We start from the raw sequence: 11,923 nt of genomic DNA, 5'->3' as shown, positions 1-11,923 counted from the left end.
TAATCACTGAATTGGCCTAGCCACACATTCGCAGCACTTTTCCTTTACTCTATTTATTAATGTAAGTGAGGTGGCTCTCCCATAAGCCCGGTGGCTTCTTGGGTCTCCTCGCCTTCTAGCTATAACCGCTGTAAAACCCTATCCGCCAGATCAGGTTAAACGACAGAATAAATATCAATGCTGACATGTAGATAAACATACCAGACCTTGAGGTAGCTTATTTATCTTCCCATGAGGGATTTACGAAGCTGCGGCATTTCTGATTCCAGTATCAAGTGCGTCACTTGTCTGTATGAACTATTATACATTTATTTATGGTCTCGCTTACTGCATCCAAACTCAGCAGACAGAGCTCAAAGAGACAGAGAGCTAGGGCCTTACACTTCTCTTCCAACTTAAAGACAACTGGTTAAGTAACAGTTTATTCATAAAATTCCTGTGAGATACACTGAGGGTTTCTGTACACAAAGATGCATGGAGTACATAGATTTAACAAATTTTGAATATCTTTCTCGGTTATTTCTTTAAGAACAGTACCCACGGTACCGCTTTAATTCTTTCCAAGACGTGAAACGATTTAAATATGCTTTTCTCTAGATACAACGAGAAGTCAAGTATTTTTCTTGGAAAAGAACTTGATTGGAGTTAAATTTATTGCAAGTATTCTTGAGGTGAGGAAAGCTAATGAAGAAATACGTAGCATATTATAATCGAAAGACGAGAAAATTGGGAAAAAAAAGTATACATAAAGAATACATCTTATTGCTATGATTTCTTTAGCTTTGAATCTACCCCTAATGATTTTGCTGGATTATAACAAGTAATAATCATAAAAAGAATTGAAAAAACAAACAACCAAAAAAACGAGCACAATAATTTTCTTAAAGAACAACAGCAATTTTGATCACGAAACTGGGCATTGGAGGAGGTTAAATCTTTCAAACTCGTGAATATGTTACCTTCATTTTTTCATCGAAATTGTTGTAAAGCAAAATATTTCTTTTGATATTTTCAGGCATGTAGAATTGACAAATGATATTCATTTGGAGAATAGAGGGATTCAGAGGATGACAGTTTAACAGGTACAAATCAATCTTCATTCTGCAACTGATTAGAGCTGTTTAGAGCTCATTTTATCGATAAATAAAGGTCGTAATCTTAATTTTCGTGCAGCTGACAACAGTTAAGTTTAATTTCAGTCGAATTTAAATTTAAACATGCACTTTGTAGAGGAACAGGGTCGATAAACGAGTTTCTTTACGCAATAGGCTCGCGGGGTGTCGGTAGAATTCGTGACTGTAACGCAAACCCTCGTAGGTGTTTCGGTTTCGAATAGGTCTCGCGAATTCTCCCAGCCCCACACGCGATAAAATGAAGGAATGAGAGAAAGAGTCTTTTATTGCATTATTTTTGATCGATACTTATCCATGCCTACCAGGTACAACTGGGTTGTTTATTGCAACTCACGTATTTTGTTAAGGAACAGCCTTGAACGACGTTTCAACAGATGAGACTACGAAAACAAACAAACAAACAATTGAAAAAACAAATATGACACAACCCGCGGAACTTGACTTGGGCTGTCACGCAACCACAATAGCGTGACGGAGGAAGCTTTGAGATTCTCGTTCTTTCTCTATGATTAAGTATACAACGTTTTCTTTAGATTACTTTCACCTGAGTCTCCTCTTTTTGATTTTTAACAATGTAGCGCAGTACAATAGATTCAATTTTATTTCTAGCTATGGCAGAAAGCAACCTCCCAACGACGGGAGAAGAACTGGAGGTGAAAAAAGAGTTTTCAGCTACAGGTGAGAAAAAGCAACAGGGAGGGACTTGGTCATGGTGATTTTGTGCTGTTTGGTAATTAAGTATACTTTAATTCTGGTGCTCAATTTTTTGGACCACTTCGACTTGAATGTTTTGAGGAATCACTAAATACGCCAGTATTAGAACGCTAGTTGTAATTGCACACGGTTGTGATCACTAACAAAGTTGAAATATCTTCTCGGTAATTTCAGCGACAGAGAAAAGTCAAGTTACGTCAAGTGACGCTGAACTGGATGTAGACAATGACCTTTTAAGAGGTAAGAACACTGGGTGAAACAAGATTTTTGAAAGACGCCCCGGTGAAGTTTTTGTCACATTTACATCAAAATTTGCGTATGTTCTGTGGATAAGTTTTTGAAACAGCAAAATATATTTTTTTTAATTTTAAACTTTATCGCCAGAAAAATTTAAAAAGCAAAGGGAAAAACAATTTATTGCTCGATCCAATCGAGCAGAATGCATAGACATCATTAATTTTTCCATTAGCAAAAAAGCAGCAAATTTGAACGCGACTACGCTTCGAAGAGCCCTAAATTAAAGAAGAATTGGCCAAAATTGGCTTAGAAAGCTTTGTAAAACTCAGATTTCTGAGTTTTTAGAAGTGCTTATTTGTAAATCAACGCACATTGTTTTGGAGATTGAAGATGTATCTACAATTTGCACCTAAAATGAACGATATTTGTGCAGTAAAAAGTATTTTCCTTTTGCACTCAAAAATATTGTAAATTTGGTCATTTATAGTATGAAAGTCATTTTCGGTGGGAGAGAGCTGTTGGTACCCGTAGACCTGTCAAAGTCCAGTATTGAAACATTTGCAAACGAGTAACTTCTTTTAGGCCGCCAAAAGGAAAGTATTTACGCGTACACCTTTTTGTCCCTTATTGTTTAATACTTGTTCGGAGGAACTTTCACGCAATTTGAGAATTCTACAGAAAAGAGGAGGCATTTTGTCTCGGCCTTATCGCCTGTTTTGGTATTCTAAATATTTTACACCTTTTCGGACAGTTGTGTCAACACCAGGCTCACGCTGTAAACCACCAGCCAACAGAACCAGAACCACTGACTTTCACAACAGGCAAAATAGAAATTCGCGGGAAAGTAGCTAGTACTTTCCCAATAATATTTTTTCCAATGAGCCCCTACGAGCATATTCTCAATTGCAATAGACAATTACATGTATGTAATAAACCAAAAAGAAAAAAAGAAAAAAGCATGTCTTTCCGACGCACTTGTCTGAAGGATGGGCAAACGACGAACCCTTGTCACTCTTAGCAAGATGTTTCTGTAGTTATCCGAACATTCACAAGTTTTAACCTTTTTCAGTCCTGGCTCTGCTTTGCTTTATACATTTTTTTTCTCAATAACTCATGGGGTTTTATATTCCAATTTGACATTTTGGAAAACGTAACCCAGGTGTAAAAGGAATTTTGGAAAGTCTTTCGACCTCAATGTAAACCAAATAAACTTGATCTGGTTATAGCCAAGCTACAGCTAAAAATCTTGATAGCTTGCATATTTTAAATCAAACGAAATACACAGATAAAGTCTCCTGAAGTGCGATTGTAAACGAAGTTGAGTTGAAATAGGATCTCCCGGTGAAATTTGGGATACTTTGGGAAACGTAAACCAGGTGTAAAAGGGTTTTTGGAGAGTTTCTTGATCCAGATATAAACCGAGAAACTTGAACTGGTAATAGTCAATGCACAGCCCAGACTCCCAACACCTTAAACATTTTACTTAAACAAAATGTACAAATACTAAACTTTTCTGATTTTTTTTTTTTCAAAGCTCTAAGCTCCTTCAACCTAACAGTTCGTTTGGAAGTAAAAAGTTGGCATCATTAGCCAAGGGTCGTGTAACTCATTACTAAATCATTAACACTAACATGGTGTGTTTTCAGGAATTGCGAAAGTATGTCTCGAGGAAGGTAACAAAGAATACACACGAGGAGAAGCTAATAACGCGATAAACTCCTACACGGAAGGACTCCAAGTCAACTGCAAAGATAAACGACTGAACGCCAAGCTTTACAGCAACAGGGCAACAGCTAATTTCCGTTTGGGTAACAATTTCATTTCTAAATATATAAATCTCTCATGCAGCGTTACAAGATATAGGAATACACAATCTGCATCAAGAAAATTATCGTTATTAGACTGCAATTTAAGAAATTGTAATTTTTCAGGCTTCTTTGCTCTAATTTCTTTGGATGACCACATTTTTAAACCTCATTTCCTGAATCTCACAGCAAACTACGTGGAATGTCTGGATGATGCAACAGTTGCAGTTCAATTGGAACCCACTTTAATCAAAGCTATTAAGAAAGGTGGGTTTTTCAGACATCAACATTCTATTCCCTGATTTCGTCAAAGAGGATTTCGTGGTTTGTGGCAGGTGACTGCACCCCAAGTGTCAACTGTATATGGTGTGTCAATGTCTGTTATGTGGGTAAAAAGCATAAAAAAATCTCAATAAGCTCTCAAATACCGCTGCCTGCTTAGTTCACGTTGCAGAGCGCCGGAGGTCGAGGGCTCAAGCGGTAGACCAGAACAACACTCAGAGTCGTAAAATATCTGAGGAGAATGTGCTGCCACCTAAGCTATGACATCTGCAAATGGTTTGATATTCTTGTGTCGGATATGGACGGAAAACCGTTACCCCCGTCGAGTCCTGCATCTTCTCTGTAACTCTTAGTAGGGGACATTAAAAAAACCCGGCCAGGAGGCACCTGAAAAATTCTCTTACAAAAGTTGTAAACTGTTCAACGCAGTCTGCCCGAAAACTTCCCCGAAAAGTGCTGAAAAGCGCGTAACAGCACAATAAAGTGAAGAATACGCCAGATAAATTCATCGTTATCATCATCAATTAAAGCTTAATTGGTAGCCACTTTGTATTATCTCCTTATTCTTCATTTTCAGTTCTTCCACAAGTTCAAATTTCCTTCATTATTACAATTTTTGTTCCCAGCTAAATGACAAATTACGGTCCATTTTATCGATACGTTTATACCTTAACAGTGATAAATTACCTTACACCACCAATTATTCTCTCCTTTTCAGGAGCCAGAGCTTGTGTCGAACTTTGCTGGTATAAAGAAGCAAGGAGCTGGTTGTATATGGGATTGGCTGTATCCTTTAAAGAATGTTTGAAACGTGATACGAGATGCAATGCGAATAATATTGCAAGAAAAATCAATAAGTTCCAGGAAGATTTTTCTGCACATAATGCAAGCGATGTTCTCTTACACTGCACTGAGCAGTTTAAAGAAGCTAAAATGTTATCAAAGAGTTCTTTCGATTATTCCACAAAACTTTACTCAAAGAGGAGGCCATACTAATTGATTCCCAGAGTTTGAGCTGAATACCCCTCATTTTTGTCTTCAGACAAGCATCACCATGACGAGCGAGCCTAAACCAATAAATGCGCTTCAGAGAAAATTAAACTCTCCAATGACTTGAAATCTCAAAAAAAAAACCCATGTTCGAATTATCATTCCAGTTTTAAGGTTCTATCTTATACTCTCACTGTTTTTTGTAAATACACATTTCCACTGCATTTTCGCAAATCTGCTCATGATTTATCGACCCTTAACACGTTTCAAGATTGAAAATAACAACAAACGTCTGCTTCAATTACTAAGGAAAACTAATGCTGAACTAATAGTCAAAGCAAACAGTTCTTGCAGTCTCGGCAACGCTTATCAAGGTCTAGGAGAGTTCAAAACAGCCATCCAGTACTATCAACGTGATCTAAAAATTGCTAAAGAAGTGGGAGACAAGGCCGGAGAGGGAACAAGTTATTGCAATCTCGGCGTCGCTTATCACAGTCTAGGAGAGTTCAAAACAGCCATCCAGTACTTTCAACGTTGTCTAGAAATTGCTAAAGAAGTGGGAGACAAGGCCGGAGAGGGAAAAATATATTGCAATCTCGGCGTCGCTTATCACAGTCTAGGAGAGTTCAAAACAGCCATCCAGTACCATCAACGTCATCTAGAAATTGCTAAAGAAGCGGGAGACAAGGCCGAAGAGGGAAAAAGTTATAGTGGTCTCGGCAACGCATATCACAGTCTAGGAGAGTTCAAAACAGCCATCCAGTACCATCAACATGATCTAAAAATTGCTAAAGAAGTGGGAGACAAGGCCGGAGAGGGAAGAAGTTATTGCAATCTCGGCGTCGCTTATGACAGTCTAGGAGAGTTCAAAACAGCCATCCAGTACCATCAACGTCATCTAGAAATTGCTAAAGAAGCGGGAGACAAGGCCGGAGAGGGAAAAAGTTATTGCAATCTCGGCGTCGCTTATGACAGTCTAGGAGAGTTCGAAACAGCCATCCAGTACCATCAACGTGATCTAGAAATTGCTAAAGAAGTGGGAGACAAGGCCGGAGAGGGAAAAAGTTATTGCAATCTCGGCGTCGCTTATGACAGTCTAGTAGAGTTCGAAACAGCCATCCAGTACCATCAACGTGATCTAGAAATTGCTAAAGAAGTGGGAGACAAGGCCGGAGAGGGAAGAAGTTATTGCAATCTCGGCGTCGCTTATTGCAGTCTAGGAGAGTTCAAAACAGCCATCCAGTACCACCAACGTCATCTAGAAATTGCTAAAGAAGTGGGAGACAAGGCCGGAGAGGGAAAAAGTTATGGTGGTCTCGGCAACGCATATCACTGTCTAGGAGAGTTCAAAACAGCCATCCAGTACTTTCAACGTTATCTACAAATTGCTAAAGAAGTGGGAGACAAGGCCGGAGAGGGAAAAATATATTGCAATCTCGGCGTCGCTTATCACAGTCTAGGAGAGTTCGAAACAGCCATCCAGTACCATCAACGTGATCTAGAAATTGCTAAAGAAGTGGGAGACAAGGCCGGAGAGGGAAGAAGTTATTGCAATCTCGGCGTCGCTTATTGCAGTCTAGGAGAGTTCGAAACAGCCATCCAGTACCATCAACGTCATCTAGAAATTGCTAAAGAAGCGGGAGACAAGGCCGGAGAGGGAAAAAGTTATGGTGGTCTCGGCAACGCATATCACAGTCTAGGAGAGTTCAAAACAGCCATCCAGTACTTTCAACGTTGTCTAGAAATTTCTAAAGGAGCGGGAGACAAGGCCGGAGAGGGAAAAAGTTATGGTGGTCTCGGCAACGCATATCACAGTCTAGGAGAGTTCAAAACAGCCATCCAGTACCATCAACATAATCTAAAAATTGCTAAAGAAGTGAGAGACAAGGCCGGAGAGGGAACAAGTTATTGCAATCTCGGCGTCGCTTATCACAGTCTAGGAGAGTTCGAAACAGCCATCCAGTACCATCAACGTGATCTAGAAATTGCTAAAGAAGTGGGAGACAAGGCCGGAGAGGGAAGAAGTTATTGCAATCTCGGCGTCGCTTATTGCAGTCTAGGAGAGTTCAAAACAGCCATCCAGTACCACCAACGTCATCTAGAAATTGCTAAAGAAGTGGGAGACAAGGCCGGAGAGGGAAAAAGTTATGGTGGTCTCGGCAACGCATATCACCGTCTAGGAGAGTTCAAAACAGCCATCCAGTACCATCAACGTGATCTAAAAATTGCTAAAGAAGTGGGAGACAAGGCCGGAGAGGGAAGAAGTTATTGCAATCTCGGCGTCGCTTATGACAGACTAGGAGAGTTCAAAACAGCCATCCAGTACCATCAACGTCATCTAGAAATTGCTAAAGAAGCGGGAGACAAGGCCGGAGAGGGAAAAAGTTATGGTGGTCTCGGCACCGCATATCACAGTCTAGGAGAGTTCAAAACAGCCATGCAGTACCATCAACATAATCTAAAAATTGCTAAAGAAGTGGGAGACAAGGCCGGAGAGGGAAACAGTTATGGCAATCTCGGCATCGCTTATGACAGTCTAGGAGAGTTCAAAACAGCCATCCAGTACCATCAACGTGATCTAGAAATTGCTAAAGAAGTGGGAGACAAGGCCGGAGAGGGAAGAAGTTATTGCAATCTCGGCGTCGCTTATGACAGACTAGGAGAGTTCAAAACAGCCATCCAGTACCATCAACGTCATCTAGAAATTGCTAAAGAAGTCGGAGACAAGGCCGGAGAGGGAAAAAGTTATGGTGGTCTCGGCAACTCATATCAAGGTCTAGGAAAGTTTAAAACAGCCATCCAGTACCATCAACTTGATCTAGAATTTGCTAAAGAAGTGGGAGACAAGGACGGAGAGGGAATCAGTTATGGCAATCTCGGCAAGGCCTATGGCAGTCTAGGACAGTTCAAAACAGCCATCCAATACAATCAACGTGGTCTAGAAATTGCTGAAGAAGTGGGAAACAAGGCCAGTGAGGGAACCAGTTATTGCCGTCTCGGCATTATTCATCTCCGTCAAAGAGAGTTGAAAACGGCAATCGAGTGTTTTCAACGTCACCTAGAAGTATCCAAAGAAGTGGGAGATAAGACTGGAGAGGCGTGCTCACTCTGTTCCCTTGGAATCAGTTTTGAGTGCCAAGGAAATCTTACGAGGGCCTTTGACTGTTATTACTCGAGTGTTGAATTATATGATGATATCAGGGCCAGTCTTCAACTCAACGATCACTGGAAGATTTGTTATCGTAATCAGCACCAAGCAGCATACAAAGGTTTGTGGCGTATAAATCTCAATCGAGGTCAAGTTGTGAAGGCTCTTCTTGCCGCAGAGAAAGGACGTGCTCAAGCTCTGAGAGATCTCATGGTCACAAAATACCAGCCTGGAGATTCTTTAACGCCCAGCGCATCCCGCATTTCTCTTAGGTGGGTTCCATTAAGCACAATTTTCGTAGCTATTAGTGGACCGTGCATTTACTTCTGGGTTTGCCTCAGTGAAAATAATATCCAGATGAGAAAAGTTCACGTGAACAATTACAAGTATGAGAATGAGTTGGAATTTTTCATCCAGATACTGAACAAAACTGCTCTTAAGGAGATCGGCGCAAGAGATACTGTAACCATCGAGAATCCTCCGCTTGACTCGCCGACAGAAGAGGAAGTGGCCAATGATGTGATCCCAGTTGATGTGAGACACTCCCAATCAAGTGCTTTAAAGAAGCTGCATGACATCATCGTTACTCCTATTGCTGACCTGATCGAAGGCAACGACGAGATCACATTCGTTCCAGAGGGGCCATTTTGCCTTGTACCTTATACAGCGTTGCAGGACTCCAACTCATCATATCTAAGTGATTCTTTCAGAATTCGTGTGCTTCCCTCCCTGACGACCTTGCAACTAATTCATGATTGTCCAGCTGACTTTCACATGAAGACTGGTGCATTGCTTGTCGGCGACCCATGTTTCAAACACATCATCTATGAGGGAACACTTTTGGTGCAACTCCCAGGAGCAAGGAAAGAAGTGGAGATGATCGGACGTATCCTAAATGTCTCCCCCCTCACTGGAGAAATGGCAACAAAACAGGAAGTGTTAAAAAGAATATCATCAGTGGCGTTAGTTCATATTGCAGCGCACGGTAAAAAGGAAACTGGAGAAGTTATCCTGGCACCAAACGCCACAAGAGAAAATCCTCAGCCGCAAGAGAAAGACTATCTACTGACGATGAAAGATGTCATAGAAGCTGGGTTGCGAGCACGTCTGGTTGTACTTAGCTGCTGTCACACTGCTCGTGGGGAGGTCATGGCCGAGGGTGTAGTCGGCATGGCGCGTGCACTTTTGGCTGCCGGTGCCAGATCTGTTGTGGTAACCTTGTGGGCGATTGACGACGAGGGAACCCTGGAGTTCATGAGTTTCTTCTACGATGCACTTGCCAAAGGCAGGAAGGCAAGTGAAGCTCTCAATCAGGCCATGAAGTGTATGAGAAAAATTGAAAAGTTCAAGGAGGTGATTTACTGGACACCATTTGTACTCATTGGTGACGACGTCCAGCTGGATTTCACAGATATTTCGAAGCTGAAGTAAGTAAATATTCTGTTTACACATTCTATTCAATACAAAGTTACATAAAATCATAATTGTGGCTTATATGTTTCAGTTGGGTTACGAATTTATGTTTTGCTCCGGCAAATTGAGATGCAGTACAATCAAGAGGACACGTTTACGATGATAACATTCGTTTTAGGAAACCTGATAGGAGTAAAAAAGAATTTTTTTTAAAACAATCCTGTTGTGCAATGTGTCGTTTCATGTGCTAAGAAATATTTCATGGCAACTTAACTATTCTCCCTAAACTTAGATTCTTTTATTTTTCAGTTAAGTCAGTGAGCATTGGAATCCCAGGGAGTTTTAGGATACCTGCACACGCTGATATTTGGACCAGAAACCAGTAAGCTACCGATGAAATATTTGTCAAGAGTCTTCTTTTCAAAGCAGGAAGAACCAAAAGACGGCCAAAATCAAGTCTAACAATAGAACGGATTTCCATTGATTCAAAAGTTAACTTTTTGCTTGTCTGAACTGCTCTTACAAGCTTCATCTTTGATATTCTGCCATAAAAACCTTTTTTTTTAAAAATATATATAATGTCTTAGAATTATCATGACTAGCTATGTAAAAGGTTTTTTTAAATCTAAGTATTAGCTACTAAGAGGATTAAGGCTTGCGTTTACGTCGAAGTTGAAACGTCTTGAAAACGTTTTCCACAGTTTTTTTTACAGATTTTTCTTAATCGGATTTTATCTCTAGCCATGTGCATGTTTGGAGAATTTCCATGGAAATTAGAGAATAATCAGTTGTTCGATTGCTCGATTATCTTAGTTTATGTCAGATGGAAATTGTAATTAACTTTTCGAGGATTTGTACCCAGTCATTGGCACCTAAAGTTTGTTTCTGCCGATCAGAATTTGGTTTATCTGCACTTAAATGACAGATTTTGGTTGTAATGGCCAGAATTTAATCCTGGTATTAGTTACTTTTCGGAGATTTTTCCTTTAACTTTGAAGGCGATAAATTGTGTTATTTTTTACAAGCAGAACGATGAATTTTAAATATTTTGTTTAAACTAATCGTCTAGAGGCAAAACGTGAAGTTTTATATTAATTTTAGTTACTGGCGCACAAAGCTTTAAAAGAAGCTCAAACGAGCTAGAAAGTTGGAGCCAAATGATTTCTTTTAGTTTCTCCGATTAGATTGTTTACCTATTATCTAAGTACAATAAACTAACATTTGAATGTCAAACAATGAAACAAGTCGCTTGGCATTTTGTTAGAATGGAAGAGGAAATCAGAAACAAAGGGAAGAAAATTTCTGCATCAACCTGCATAAGACATTTCTTGTCGGTTGAAGTAGTGAGCGCGCCTAAGTCTTATTCCCTTAATAACTTTTGCCCACCCCTTTGATTAGGTTTATTGAATGAGAGATGAATTTCGATATTTTCTGACTCTATTACTGCTAGTATCGATCATAGGCAGCCGTTCCCGAGGATGTCACGCGACGCACTTCTTTAGCGCGTTATGCGACAGATGTGGTGTTTTGTCACATCTTGTCGTTTGAAGTAGTGAGCTCACCGATGTCTCATTCGTTCAACTTTGCCCATTTCCTTGGATAGAGTTACTGAATGAGGTATAAACCTCGATATTTTTAGATCTTATAACTGCAAGTTTCATCGGTAGCCGTTCCTTAGGATGTCACGCAACGCGCTTCTTTGCATGTAATGAGACAGATATGATGTTTTGTCAAAAATCGTTGGAGGCAAGAAAAGAGAAATTGCCTATCACTTTGGGAGATAGTGCTTTAATCTGTTTATCAAAAGCGTCCTTATCATAGGAGATACCGTAGGTCGGTACGGTTCCACGAGTGTAGAAAATATTGATGACTTTTTTTTTCCACGATTGCAAACTTAAGTGCCGCTCTCGCTAAGAGCGGTCCTCTCGACTTCCCGTCCAAGAAACGTTTTCCTTTATTTTTTGCCCATGAAAAGGGTTTAGGACACATATTTCAAAAATAGTTTGGTTGTTCTCTAATTCTATTTTCTCGCGTCGCCACAAGCCAAAAGTGATTTTTGGCTAGACCCCCCGTGTAGACCGCGATCGATATACATTCAGTCAGTTCACAGACAAAATATGAAAACTTCACTTGAAATCCTAATCATACCAGCGTGATCAGAAGAGAACCTTCCCTTCGACCTTAATTTTCATATGAAAAAT

General features: G+C 40.1%; 1 protein-coding gene across 1 annotated transcript; it reads left to right on the top strand.

The window, feature by feature from the left end:
• Positions 1-1,427: 1,427 nt before the first annotated feature.
• On the top strand, positions 1,428-10,952 carry LOC113664667 (uncharacterized). Its single transcript, XM_089183191.1, has 7 exons — positions 1,428-1,467; positions 2,022-2,087; positions 3,731-3,892; positions 4,079-4,156; positions 4,890-4,957; positions 5,433-9,736; positions 10,032-10,952. Exons 1-7 carry the CDS (start codon positions 1,428-1,430, stop codon positions 10,033-10,035), a joined length of 4,722 nt encoding a protein of 1,573 aa, XP_089039317.1. The 3' UTR covers positions 10,036-10,952.
• Positions 10,953-11,923: the final 971 nt, after the last annotated feature.

The sequence above is a fragment of the Pocillopora damicornis genome, chromosome 9 (genome assembly GCF_964200805.1).
Source record: "Pocillopora damicornis chromosome 9, jaPocDami1.2, whole genome shotgun sequence".
Taxonomy (NCBI): Eukaryota; Metazoa; Cnidaria; class Anthozoa; order Scleractinia; family Pocilloporidae; genus Pocillopora; species Pocillopora damicornis.
Note: the sequence above shows the minus strand (reverse complement) of the source record. Positions and strands in the feature narration are given on the sequence as shown.